General features: G+C 37.4%; 2 protein-coding genes and 2 long non-coding RNA genes across 5 annotated transcripts in view; 1 reads left to right on the top strand and 3 right to left on the bottom strand.

The window, feature by feature from the left end:
* Window positions 1–2,153: 2,153 nt before the first annotated feature.
* Window positions 2,154–5,948, bottom strand: LOC134220130 (uncharacterized). The gene is made up of 2 exons (XR_009981771.1): window positions 5,542–5,948; window positions 2,154–2,729 (listed from the first exon to the last, which is right to left on the bottom strand). It is a non-coding gene; the product is annotated as an uncharacterized LOC134220130 (long non-coding RNA).
* Window positions 5,949–6,896: 948 nt separating this feature from the next.
* On the bottom strand, window positions 6,897–8,019 carry LOC134224940 (uncharacterized). Of its 2 annotated transcripts, none has more exons than XR_009983114.1 (3): window positions 7,887–8,019; window positions 7,686–7,809; window positions 6,897–7,060 (listed from the first exon to the last, which is right to left on the bottom strand). It is a non-coding gene; the product is annotated as an uncharacterized LOC134224940 (long non-coding RNA). The 2 variants fall into 2 exon arrangements; XR_009983115.1 differs by having other exon boundaries at window positions 7,883–8,010.
* Window positions 8,020–10,808: 2,789 nt separating this feature from the next.
* Window positions 10,809–12,610, top strand: LOC134220587 (CAAX prenyl protease 1 homolog). The gene is made up of 2 exons (XM_062699679.1): window positions 10,809–10,978; window positions 11,044–12,610. Exon 2 carries the CDS (start codon window positions 11,046–11,048, stop codon window positions 12,399–12,401), a length of 1,356 nt encoding a protein of 451 aa, XP_062555663.1. The 5' UTR covers window positions 10,809–10,978; window positions 11,044–11,045; the 3' UTR covers window positions 12,402–12,610.
* Window positions 12,611–13,073: 463 nt separating this feature from the next.
* Window positions 13,074–14,612, bottom strand: part of LOC134220586 (uncharacterized) — a 29,861-nt gene continuing 28,322 nt past the window's right edge. Inside the window, exon 8 of the mRNA XM_062699678.1 lies at window positions 13,074–13,722. Coding sequence (XP_062555662.1) covers window positions 13,152–13,722 — 571 coding nt within the window. The 3' untranslated portion in view covers window positions 13,074–13,151. The remainder of the gene's footprint in view (window positions 13,723–14,612) is intronic.

Raw genomic sequence — 14,612 nt, 5'->3', positions numbered from 1 at the left:
GTTCATTTTACCTACTTATTGGTACTTGATTCACCCATATTTGGGTAAAAGCATACTTTTTACATAAATAATGGGTGGAATATTGCGCTGTTCTCACTAAATAAATCGAACAACAGAGTTTGAAAGTGTGACGGTATCAATTTCAATGGGTTTAAATTTGACATCGATAAATGTCAGACGAAAGCAAACGGAGTGAGAACCACGCGTGCTTTTGTTTGAACATTTTCGCATTTTGCAACTTCTCGCATTTTCTATTTCTGAATGATGGCCAAGGTTGCCAGTTGTGTAATTTACATAATTATTTGCTTCAAAAAATATTATTATTATTATGATTATCGAAGTGCATATGAGAATCGAACAATGATTACAAAATTTGCATCGTATTTTGGGAAATATCAGAGCATGCAAGGCAAATGATTCTTGTCATATTGTGTTCGGGTTCTGTTCTGATAAAGGTTTGTCGCTAGGTGCGTTTGTCAGTAACAAACTCTGTTGATGACAAAGAGTATATTTTTAGGCGTTGCTCGAATATTGATTCCCTGCGTATGAATATTGGAGTGTCCTGCGCGTAGAGGAAATTTAAGGGCCGATGCCCACGTAGCGTTTTTTCAACGCTGCGTGCACGTAGCGTTGAAAAAACGCAGGTGTGCATCGGTGCGGCCACGCTGCGTTACCGCTTTTTCCCGATGCACACATGCGTCCTTTTAACGACGTGTGCACGCAGCGTTGAAAAGACGCTACGTGGGCATCGGGCCTAAATTATATTGAATAATTACCAACAAATTTAAAGATGAAAATTTCGTTTTTCTATTGATTTTACTTATTCGCATGTCTTCACGCTACAGGTTTTACATTTGACAGATAGGTTTACCGAAACTCAGTCAAATTCTGAACTACCGATTACCTATCACTCAGCGAACTGAACTATCGAAATTCATAACTGTCGCCTTATGAATATTCGGCTGATTATTCCATCAACAGTGCTTCTTATACGCAGTTACTATAGATAGTGGAATATATAGATGAGCGAAGATAAATCCTCTGTCTCCAAACGAACTGTCAAACGTGTCTCCAAACGAGCATGACGTCACGATTTCAATGGAAACGTTAAGGGCTGTGACGTCATATGCGCGTGTGCACGGGCAAAAAAATCGACTCAGCCATGCTTTCGCTAATCTATAGATTCTACTATCTATAGCAGTTACCTCCTCGAATACCCACACTACAAAAATTCCACACATTTTTATTGGCAAAAATCCATTAATTTAATTCATGATTCTAATTAGTGCACACATAACCACTCTCCACGCGAAGTACAAATATAATCTATAATCAAATAAAATGTATGTGTGGTCTCTAATATGCAGTTATTGAATTTATGTGTGGGTACAAATTGCATATATTTGGGTCGCCAAATTGCAAAAATTTATGTGTGCGACAAATATATTCAATATAAAGAATTTTTTCGGTGCAAGCATCGATGGGCGTGTGGTATACATACCGGCCTCCCGATCCCGACGTTCATGGTTCAAACCCTGTCTGCCGCGCTTCACTTTTTTTTAATGAAAATCATCTTTCATAAGGGAACATATTGAAATTCATACCGATTCCTTGTGGCAAATTTCCATAAGGCGTTTTATTGAAAATCGTACGTCCATTTTCCTCAGTGTATTTATTGACGAGATATCAGTTGAAATATACTTTTACGGTCATCTTGACGGTCATGTTCGTCAATTTATTTTACCGACAAAAAATAGTCTTTTAAGTGTGTACACTCTGAGAAAAATCTATACTAAATAGATTAAAAGTCATTCTAACTGGCTATTCGCCTGGTTGACCCCGACTTCGTATAACTGCCATATAAACGAGCTTAGTATAACTTTGATTTATTATGACAAAGTATACTAATGAGGCGACAGTTTTTTTCTCTTGTAGATGGATTCTGCAGTTGTATGTTTTGTTTTGCTTCAAAGAAAAAGGAAAATCACGAAAATGAAAATATGTATATATTTTATTATTATACTGAAATGTACGGGAAACAAAGCAGAAGGCAACGGCAATTATTGATCAGAGGCGGACACTCGCGGAAAGGCAATATTACTTGATTAGTTTTAGGTAGATTTCGGAGCTGTTCGGAAAGACGTGTATCTCAGTTGATGTCTGGATAACGAAAGAGACCGACATAGATCGGTCTGCCTATTTTATTATGCTTTGACATATCGATAACTATAAAATAGTTTATAGCGCATACACGCTTAAATTGGTTTACTCCAATTTAGGATACATATCAGTCCTTCCCTCTTCGGAAGTTACTCGATGGTATTTCACATTAAAAATATCATATACAACTCGATAGTTACTATTAACATATTAACAAATTCAATTCGAATAAATAGATATTGAAATTCACTTTTGATTCTTCTTCGCGTTCTCTTCGAACGCCTCGGCAGGCCATCGAGCGCCAAATTCACGTACTTTCGTTTTCGATTCGGCTTAACCGGCGGCAATTCATCTTCTCGTCTCTGCAACTCGCGCTCCAGGAATCCCCGGAAAGGCACCTTGCAAAGCTCCTCGCCGATCGTACTACGTGGTGGTGGTGATGGACCGGGATCATCGACATAGGGATCGACATACACCACCATCGATCGGCGTCGCCGAATACCCACATCGTCAACGAACTTCATTTGGCTTCGGTTCGTCGTAGTTGTTTTCCGTTGTCCAATCGTTATCTGGGAAATATTTTTACAGATACGTTTAAACAAATACGCTTTTAACAATTTAGCCTGATGGCGATTACTATTCTTGTACCATAGAGCATCATTAGCCATCAGACTATCCAAAGGATTTTTACTGGGCATTTTACCAATACCGTTGTTAGATCCAGAGTTTATTTCACCCTTACGATTATCACAATTAATTAATGGTACGATTTTATTGTCTTTGTATTTCTTTACATTAATCATATTGATTAACAGTTTAAAAGTATGGACTAAAACTATCTGAGAAGAAATAAATCCTTCCATCGTCACATTGTTTTCAAAATTTATTAAAAATAGTCCAATTAGATCCTCCAGTTTTGCGTATAAGCATTTTGGGTCAAGTAGAAACATTTTCACTAAATCATTAACCATACGAACTAGTCTCTTCCCCTTGCCATTCATAGCAGGATTATATGGAGGACTGTTTAAAACCCACATTCCTTGCCTCTCAAAAAAAATCTTGAAATCATGAGTATTTAATAGAGGACCATTAGTTGACATTTTGTCAGGAAACCCAAATTTAGCCAAATATGCTAACAGTAGTTTTATCAATTCTTCGCATTCATTTTTATTTTTCCTCCATTCAACTTCCATCCACTTTGAAAAGCCATCAGAGTTCAATAAACAAATGTAAAGCTTATAGTAGCAATATTCTTGGTGTATTCTATCAAAAGTGTTGTGGAAGGAGTACATTTCAAATTATTCAACTGTTTTTGTTGCTCTGCCATAACAGCAGAAGCATCACAAGCACTAACAATCTTTTTCCAAATCAGCAACTGACTGCTCCAATGGGAATCGCAAACAAATATCAGCACTATTATCCCTTATTGCATAGGGAACGTCAATAGCTTTCCTATAAATAGGTGTGTCAATTTTTAAAACCAACTCGGCTTCATTACCTTTAATATGAGTCAAAAAATCTTTAATGAAAACATCAGACAATTTAGTCTTGACATAAATCATTAAATCGTTGTTCTTGTGTATACTTATTCTGTTTCCAGTTACTTGTTTTTCAAAACTATTGCGCCAGTTGGGAAAGAAAACATCCAACCAGGTTCTCCCAAATAAAGGAATAAAATCATGATCACTATCCAATACTAGAAGTTTCAATTTTGCCTTTATATTCCGAAATACTACCGAAACAACAACTTTCCCAACAATTTTCAATCGAGAACCGTTTACCACTATCAAACTATTGGAACTTTTTTCAAGTGGAACATCGAATTTAGCCAAAAATAGCTTCTTACCAATCACGGAAACGTCGGAGCCACTATCAATCTCCATCTGCACATTGATGCCTTGAATATCCAGTTCTAGTAAACATGGATGACTTTTGTCAATGGAGGAAACATGCATGCACTGTAATTCACCTGGATCCGAATCATCACTCTTGTCTTCCCAACAACTCATCATATTCGACAAATTATCGTCATTTTTCGCACAGGTTTTTTCAAAGTTGATGTTATTGATCGGACTCCTCTTGAATTGTTCCAGCTTCGGGCACCTCCTGCGAACATGTCCTCGAACTCCACAATAGTAGCACACTCGTCGGTCGATTACTAGTTGCTCATCGCTTTTGAGTTCCACCGGGTGAACCACTGCATCCTGGTACCACTTTTGTTGTTCATGGTGCCGCTCTTGTCTAACCCGTTCAGTCTCCGAACGATGATTCGCGCGATTGTTGTACCTATTGTAGGGTTTTGCGTTGCGCTCGTCATCGCCTGGAAAATGTCTGTAGCCTACTCGGCTCTTCACTGGACCATGCCCTTGATTTAAATTTGCCAGGCGTTGAAAAAGGTTACCACGACTTCCAACAATAGAAGCGATTTGTTCAAGAGAATTGTTTTGTGTTAATGTTTTTGCATTAGAAGCAGCAAACTCCCATGTAGAAATAATTTTCTCAACTTGAGCGAGATTCAATTTGTCCCCATCTTCCGCTAATAACTTTTGTCTCAAGGCGTCATCCGACAAGCCAATGAGTACTCGATCAAGTATGCGATCCTGTTTATCACCTTTAAAGTTACAATACTCAGCTTGGATTTTAAGCGAAAAAAGAAAATCACTGGCTGTTTCACCAGGTTGCTGTACTCGGGACCCAAATTTAAACCGTTGAATCAAAGCTGTATCAGTTTTGTCTAACTTTTGTTTAAGTTTATCAATCAGTTCATCTAACGGTGCATCATCAAGTAACTGTTCACTAAAGTACAAATTTTGAGCCACTTCAAAAAGATAATCACCTCCAAGAAGGAACATCTGGTCTTTCTTGTCGGCATCTGCTACTTTATTGACACGAAAATGGTACCCAAGCCGCTTGAACCATGATGCGAAAGATTGTCCCTTACGGTACGGATCGATATTTGGTGCTACGTACGAAATCATTTCTATAACTTTTAAAACCAACCAAAATAATTCAATTTGAATAAGGAATAACCCCAAAATAATTCGGATAAATGTTTCAAATCAATTTGTTACAATGATACCATAAAAGCACACTAATTAAAAAGATCTTAACTGATTTCAAAAAATTCACGCACAACTAATTAAAAGCAAAAAACTTCCATGATCATCAAGAAAAATAAAAAAATCACTAAATAAATATATCAAAACCGTTTCACGTTAGTGTATCCGCCATTCATGCGATAAACAGCATTTTGTCCAATTGTTCTTCTACACAATGCCCTCTTTCACAAACAAATATAATCCAGAGCTAAAACATTCACTTTTTTCTCAAAACTTTCAAATTTCAAATAAAAGAAACAATGTATAATCAAAAAGGACTTACCGCAATACAATAATATCAAACCCGAAAAAATGCTTTGCTCCGGTAGTTTCAGCGAGTTCTAATTCCAGAAGGAAAGGAAAAACTTCCTCTTCGCCGGCAATCGCCACTATACCTTTTTCCCGGAACGTTCCCGTCTGATTTATTCCGTATCTCTGCCACCTGCTCTGCAACCAATACTTTGTTGCTGCTGAAGATTTTCTCGCCGCCGCCGAATGGCAACGACACTATCTTCACTGTTAAAGTCCGTCCGGCAATGTCGCACCGGGAACAGCACAGCTTTTAACACACGCACTGCACTTGAACCGTTTTCCTCGTCGCCAATGAAATGTACGGGAAACAAAGCAGAAGGCAACGGCAATTATTGATCAGAGGCGGACACTCGCGGAAAGGCAATATTACTTGATTAGTTTTAGGTAGATTTCGGAGCTGTTCGGAAAGACGTGTATCTCAGTTGATGTCTGGATAACGAAAGAGACCGACATAGATCGGTCTGCCTATTTTATTATGCTTTGACATATCGATAACTATAAAATAGTTTATAGCGCATACACGCTTAAATTGGTTTACTCCAATTTAGGATACATATCAATACTAATCCTAAGAAAGCAATCATCATCATATCGGTATCCATCGTGATAAATTGGCGATAATATAAGCAAGTTTCAAAAAAACCATCTTTCGGCTCTAAAGAGTTCAAACTGTACCACATAACCACATAACATAACCACAATTATAACAGCTGATGACTTTTTTGGTGGGTATTTGCGTTTCTTCCTGGTAAATTCCTTTGCTCCATAATTTGATGATAAACTGATGTCCACTCTGAACATCGTATTGACTCTCGGTCCTTTGTGCTCGTCGAGGTACTCGTATCCTGTAGCATGCCCCGAATAAAATGGAATTATTCAACTATTTTTCTAGTAATCGTTTTTTGAGTATAGTAAATTATAGATGAATTATTTGAGGAATCATATGAAATACCGTACGTTAATTATATCACGAATGATATTTATGATAGCCCTTAAAATATTTAGCTTTTGGATGATACATTGAATGGGTTGTTAAGTATCGTTACCATTCAGAAACACCAACTTTTCCATGTATTTTTGCGGACCAATTTTACCGTGAATCATTAGTTTATCTTCGTTTTTGTTTCGTGTGATCATCTGGGGTTTGATTATATACAATAAAGATGATGAATAGTATGATTTTTGATGATTAAGCTATTAATCCAAATTAAACGTTGTGCGATAATTATTCGATTATATGATAACTAAATTATAATATGTATACTATTTTACAAACCACAATAGGGTAATATTTATATTTGGGTGATTTTAAATTTTCTATGAATTAAGCCAACACAAGAAAGTTTCTGTTATTGCTATTATATTGCATTTATTATCTTACATAGTTTTCTTTTTCATATAGTGCATCATCCATATTTTTCTTGTAACTATTATCAGTTTGGAAATACAGGAACGTTTGATCTCCGCCATTACCAAGCTGGATACTCCACCTGTGAATTATATTAAAACAAATTATCTACATATCGGTGCTGGATGGTGCTTTTCTTATACACGTATGTGACAATTTTGAATCCCAACTCTTCCCCTTGAAACACATTTTGTATGAACCATTAAACTCAGCAGTATCCTCTATTGACTACTTTGCAGGATACCAGTACCTTAATATCCTAAACGCAATGTAACGAAACGTCGACGGAAGTGGTAAGTATACCGGCTGTTTGTCCAATCTTGCCATTTCCGTTGCCGTTCCGCTGCATTTCGTAGGGGACTTAGGACTCATTTGTTTCAAGGTTTGTTCCAAGTTTGGTTTCACGCCAAATACATAGAGTATTGTCTATTCACGATATAAAAGATCATGAGCAGAACGGAGGTAGCCATAACCTGCCAACTGACATCGGTCCAATAATTGAAAGATTATTGTGATTGGTCATACCGCATACCGATGTTTCGGCCGAATAGTTTTGGGCGAGCTTTTGGGAGTGTTTTTATCAGACATCCGGTACCGCGGGATGGTCTATCACAATACCGTTCAATCATTGGATCGACGGTCTCAAACATTGTTATTCACCGTGTTACGCAGAATATATTGAAAGGAGTATCACAAAAAAATATTACCATCTCAAGCATATCCTTTTTGTTCAGCTGATTTGCTTCTCCGCTAGCTCTGTATGGAGTGGCGTAACACCAGTGCCCCAGGTGGCATGTGGCATCCGTTTTACGTTTTCCCGTGTAGTGGATTCTGTGAATAAACAAACATATGAGGAATAAAAATAAATTCACTTTCCGTTTTATATAATAAAAAATTAACTTACTTACATTTTAGTCCTTCTTTGTTTTTGGCTCACCAACGACTTCCAGAAAAGAATAATTTCCGGCGATCAACGTCGTCGACAGAAATGTCACTATAACACTGAAAATAAAAATTTCTTTTATTTATGCAGTCGGGTGTAAATAGCTACCCAAATTATAGACGAATCCAAGTAAAAATAAGAAGAAGACACACGACGGTGTTAACTTTGACAGATCCTACAGCTCAGCATAGGGAGATCATTTTAAAATGCTTATAATAAATTCTAGACAAAATGTAATTAAAATCTGATTGATGTATGATACGGAAAAAGTTCCGAACTGTATGATAGATACATTTTTGGAAAAAATTAAAAAAATTGAGATAAGCTTCCAGATATGTAATTCGGAACTTTTTCCGTACCGTACATCAATCAGATTTTAATTACAATTTGTCTAGAATTTATTATAAGCATTTAAAAATGATCTCCCTATGCTGAGCTGTAGGATCTGTCAAAGTTAACACCGTCGTGTGTCTTCTTCTTATTTTTACTTGGATTCGTCTATATCAGGTATGATTTTTTCCCCGCATATTATTTTTCAATTCCCATTCTAGTAATCATCATTATAACATATATAATTTGCCAATAATTTTGTATGATTAGGTCGGCAAACATATTTATCATATGATTGTATATGTATCGTACAATTAATGATGATTACAAGGGGAATGGAAAGCTTACGATATTGATCATTTAACGTACGATTTATTTCTATACGGGGCATGCCTTAATTTCCACAATCATCAATCTCTCTGAAACGTAATCAAATTTTATAAATCATATTTCATTCCTTTTTTATGTAATAGAGAACATACTACCTCAGGAATATGGTAACTTTCCAATTTAAGAAGGAATTTCCATTACAATGTCCGTGAAGCAGTACAGCGTCTGACCGCCATCTTCGGCGAATAATCCGGCGTATTCAGAATATGTCAGCATTGTCACGCAACTTCCGTAATGGGCTTTGAAAATGTGGTTTTCAGCTATTTGACACTATTTATCTTATCCATCCGGCAATATCAGGAGGTACGAATGAGCAATTGAATTTCTTTTTTCGCGATTTCTCCCGGAACAGTTCACGTTTGTACAAATAAATTTCGGTGACAATCACAAATAATACATGAACAAAATATTTGCGTGTAAATCATTCAAAGATTAACTTTCAATGTTAAATAGTATAAATTTCAATCTAATGATAGTTTAAATTTAAAAAATGCCAACATACACTCAGAAATATTATAAATCCAAGAAAGGTTTAAAATTAAGCTGTTTTATCATTTCTGCATGTTATAATCCATTAGTTTAAAAAGTATACTATCCAAGCGTCATAACTTAACCTAAGGCAGAATAACTGGAGTATATTTTTCTTTGCATTCTGCCTCGTGAAAAAAAATCTCTGCGCGTGCGGTCATGTATAATTTCTATCTAGTTCCTCGAATTTGAATAATTCAAATAATTATTCGTAATATAATTTTACCAACCACGGTGAGAAAGTGAAAGGCTTAGTGAACAATATGGATATTTATTTCGATTGTTTTTTATGTATCTAGACCTACCATCCCTCAACACAAATGAAGAGTTTTGCGCGCCTGGGCACAATCTCGGGCACGATAAGAGGCAGTCAAATTAAGTACGGTACGTAGATTCCATAAATCTAGAGTGCTTTGAGAATAGGTCGTATGTGCAAAAGAGAGCCTCTCTTCGGTTACATTCTCTTTCGATTATTACAAAGCTATACACAAATTTATGTTGGGTTTTTGGCAGATATCTAAAGACAATAACTTTGTCTAGCGTGCTAAAGTGAAAATGTAGCAGAAAATGCTAAACTTGCCGAACTATTAGCGAAAGAGAGCGTGAACAAAGAGAATCTCTCTTTTGCACATACGACCTATTCTCAAAGCAATCTAGAAATGTGTTTTGGTTGATAATGTTATCAATGTATTTCTCTTTATGTTCAGTTGAACTTGCTTATGTGCGATATGCTAGGCGGTTGCAAGCAACAAAAGCATCATCCGGGAGAAAAAAAAATCCGCACCGATTGTTCCGTTTTTTCCATCCTTGTGATCGAAGAGCACATCTTTCGCAAGTCTGTAGCGCTTTCGGAGGAAACTTTCGAGGGTCATCAAATACGATGGAGGGCGTAAAAAAGCAACACAATGATTCCAATATGTACTTTTAATTATTATTATAATTTTAAACTTTAAATAAAACGTTCCTATGTAGTTAGAAAAAAAGAACAGATTTGTTTGTTTATGTTTTCTTGGCAAGCTGAATAGAACAAAAACAAAGCAATGAATCATTTCTTTCAAAGTATTCTATTCTATATATTTCAAAGTTATACTAAATGCAGTATAAACAAAAGTTATACTATGCTCGTATTGTTGCAAGTTAAAGGCTACCTTACACCTCGGGAATTTGGTCCGCGGATTTTTTCCCCATGCATTTTTGCATATGCGATGTTTTCGGGATTTGAGCACGGAAAATCAAAATCCCGGCCCCATTTAAAATGCACGGGGACCAAAATCCGGAGGAAAATTTTCCCGAGGTGTAAGGTGGCCTTAAACAAGCTTGGGGTCAACCAGGCGAATAGTCATTTAGAATGACTTTAAATCTATTTAGTATAAATTAATTTCTGAGTGTAGGTTAAATTGTATTCTAAAATCAGTTTTCTTTATTTCTGAGTGTACCTAGTGCCGGAAAAGTCATTTTACTCAAATTTGGGTTATTGGCCCAAACTACGATTTTGAGTGCAAACAACCTGCTTTTGGATAGTTTTGGTTTTCAGTGTATGGAGAGTACTCAATTTTGGGAAGTTTTGTACTTCAGTGTGAACGAAATTTTTGAAGGGCTTGAAAACATCGCCCGGATTGGATGCAGCTGTCAAAATATGAATTACGAAAGCGTCATCTTACCATCCAGCAAATCAGCGATTCTGCACTTTTTGGACTGAATTGTTTTTTCTTCAGTCGAAAAAAAGTTAGCCGATCTTCGTTTTGTGCTTTTAGGACCTGAGGACCATTGAAATATATTATAGTTATTGAACTGTCCTTCACAGCAAAGGTAATATTACGAGAGAATATTTAAATTTAGTTTTCCTATGTTCAATTATTTCTGTCATATTTCAGCCATGCTGGAGGAGTTGTCGAAGAGCGAGCTTACGCTCTACTCGATTTTAATTTTCCTTTTTCTGGAAAATCTGGTCAACTTGTATCTCACCCGTAGGCAGATTTTCATCTATGAAACCAGCAAAGAGATTCCGCAGGAGTTGCGTGATGTAATGAAGAAGGAAACATTCGAAAAGGCAAGGCTGTATGGACTGGATAAAGCAAACTTTGAAGTGTTCAAGCTGTTGGTGTGCGATGTCGCAATCAGCTCAATTGAATTGTACAGCGGTTTTGTGGCCATGGTTTGGTCCAGAGCCTTGCAACTATCCCCAAGGGTTGGGTTGAATCCGGCCAACGAAATTCACGTGAGCATAGTGTTTTTGGTCATAATTAACATCATTGGGATGTTCAAGGATATGCCGTTCAAAATTTACGGAACGTTCGTTTTGGAAGAGAAGCATGGGTTCAACAAGCAGACACCCGGTTTTTTCGTAAAGGATCAGATTAAATCCTTCCTCGTTGGACAGGTTCTATCTATTCCGATTGTATCTGCTATCGTATACATCGTTCAAATTGGAGGCGATTACTTTTTCATCTGGTTGTGGGCTTTCGTCGGAGTTGTTTCGTTGGTATTGATTACAGTTTATCCTGTCTATATTGCTCCATTGTTTGACAAGTTCCGTCCGCTAGAAGACGGTGAGCTCAGAACAAGTATCGAACAACTGGCGGCATCGTTGAAATTCCCACTCGGAAAGTTATTCGTCGTAGAAGGATCAAAGCGCTCGGCTCACAGCAACGCATATTTCACAGGACTTTTTGGAGCTAAGCGAATCGTTCTGTTCGACACACTGCTTTTGAATAAGGGACTTCCAGACGATTCGACGCTAGCGGAAGACGAGAAAGGAAAAGGCTGTGAAAACAAGGAAGTTCTAGCGGTGCTTGCGCATGAACTGGGCCACTGGAAGCTTGGACACATCCGGAAGAATATCATTATCATGCAGGTCCAGATGTTCTTGATATTTATCGCCTTCTCGCAGCTGTTTAAGTACTCTCCGCTGTACCAAGCGGTTGGTTTTCCACCAAACGTTCAACCTATTCTGATTGGATTTCTGGTCATCGTAATGTATGTCCTGGCCCCGTACAATACCCTTATTTCATTCGGTATGACTATTTTGTCTCGTCGCTTCGAGTATCAAGCCGATGACTTTGCCAACGGGCTCGGGTATTCTAAAGAATTGGGAAAGGCTCTGGTCAAGCTGCACATCGACAATCTTGGCTTTCCAATCTACGACTGGATGTACTCAGCTTGGAACCATTCGCATCCAACTTTGCTGCAAAGGTTAGAACGACTGAAGGGCGTGGCCAAGAAAGACCGATAAGTTCCTGTTGATTGAGGCTCAAATATATGAATGAAACTAGTCGGAAGTAATTCACGAAATAATAATTGTGAGAGGGTGAGACGCGTTCAAATATTCCAGATGTCATAAAATTGCATTTTTATTAACATTGAGCATCAACTTATTGCAGTTTTTTTAGTCTAGATATTGAGCTATTAGATGAAATAATAAAGGCTCTAAAGCAGCTTCTACGTAGTTGTTTCTTAAATGGTATCACGGTATCACTCTCCAATCATAGACGATAATTGACTGGCGGGGAACTTATCAACAAAGTAAGAATCCCAAGTAAAATAGGTTTCGTTATAGCAGATGTGAGTGTTTTCGAGAAAGAACATAATCCTGATTGATGTAGACTTATTTTACGTCTTGTGAGTCGTTTAGAATGAAGTGGAAATTTTCTACTAACCTCCCATCTTTTTACATGAGAATAGTCCAAATCGATCACCCTCGAATCATCCGAAGAATAAGCACAAGTTGTGGTCTAAAGACGAGCAAGACTAAGTTGTTAATCTGGCGTGAGAAGGTGGCATAAAGAGGCCTTCCAGAGATTGTTGTAGCAATCGACCTACAATGAATTTCTCTAATGAACATTTCTCTATAAATGAAAAAAAAAGTATCCATTTTTTCTTCACAGCAATAAATACCTAGAATATATTTTACATTGTGAACGAAATGTATTCAACTGTGGATAAAAACACACATTTTAAGATCTCCGATTATGCTATCTGCAGTCTAATTAGATTTCTGGAATTTTTTCAGCACTTCCATCAAAAACTCGTGCCGCCGTCGTATCTCCGCCGCATGCCTTCCCTTAATTTTCATCCCAATTCTTTCCACCAGCTGCTCCACCGTGCTATAGCCCACCTTGATCTCCTCCAGAATGACCTTATCCTCGTCTCTGGTCCAGCTAGTTTGGCTGGGTAGTTCGGTAGGCTCCTGGGGTTCGCTCGAGTCACATCTTTCTTTCTTTATGGAAAGGATTGCCTCGTCGGTTGTTGAGCTGCCGACTGTGGTGCTGGTATTCATGCCGGGTATGGGAATTGCTTTCCGCTTTACTCCACACGAGCTGGACGGTTCCTGGTTTGGCAGAGCAGGTGCTTCAATCATGGTTTTCAACTTTTTCGATGTGGCTAACGCTTTCGAATCTGGGGACACCGAAATGGGTGACTTTTTGCAAGTGGTTGGAGAACTTTTGCCGGTCGCCGCTTTTTTGCTGGTCGGTGAGTTTATTCGTTTTTTGGGAACACTTTTGAATTGTTGCTTTTTTGGCGAATTAGATCTGTCATCTTCGGATTGAATTTGGCTGAAGACGAAACAAAAAACGCTTATTGAACCCTGTTTGAATATCATCTATTGATCACTGTTTGGTTGGGCTTTTACAAATATTTAGAACTATGTCCTGGTGGTCTCCGAGAGGTCAAAGTAAGGCGAGGGAGTTTAAAAATAAAAATTGAAAATAATAAAAAAGAAATTCCCGGATTCGTTAAAGAAAATTTTGATAAATCAATATATTATTTGAATTTTTATTGCTTTTATATTTTCCAAGAAATTAAGAACAGGTTCTATAGTACATATTTATTATCAATATACCGCCATAAGTACGAGACACTGAAGACAGCCTTACTGTTGAGGTCGACATACGTATATGTCAAAGGTACAACCGAGTCTGTTTTTACACGGTTTTTTTTACACGGCCGTGTAAAAAAATACCAAACAAAATGTTTGCAAAGTTGCTCCATTTTTCATGATTCGTCGAGAAATCATAAAACTTTTTTTACACGGATTTTAAAATTTTGAACTGAAAACTTTTTTTACACGGAACGCATCCCCCGTTTAAAAAAAGAATCGGGTGTATAATCAAGAGGAAGAAGTAAATGGGATTGTACGAACTCGTCTGACAAGTAAAGACATTCCACTTGCTCAAAATAATATTCTTATCAATCTACTACCATTATATGCCTACTACTGCCTTAGGAAATCATTTCGAAAAGCGCTGAAAAACCTAAAAAAAATCATCATTCAACTGTTGTAGTTAAACCACAGACAAACAGACATAACACTTGTGAAATTCTCATCGTTCACTGATTTACTGGTCAATTTAAATAATCATTAGTTGGCCAATCGATCACTCGTGGCGCGCGCATCTGATTGCCGAGGTAGGAGGGTCGTAGCGTAGAACTGTTAATATCTATC

The sequence above is a fragment of the Armigeres subalbatus genome, chromosome 3 (assembly GCF_024139115.2).
Source record: "Armigeres subalbatus isolate Guangzhou_Male chromosome 3, GZ_Asu_2, whole genome shotgun sequence".
Taxonomy (NCBI): domain Eukaryota; kingdom Metazoa; phylum Arthropoda; class Insecta; order Diptera; family Culicidae; genus Armigeres; species Armigeres subalbatus.
This window is presented reverse-complemented; position numbering and strand designations above follow the sequence as displayed.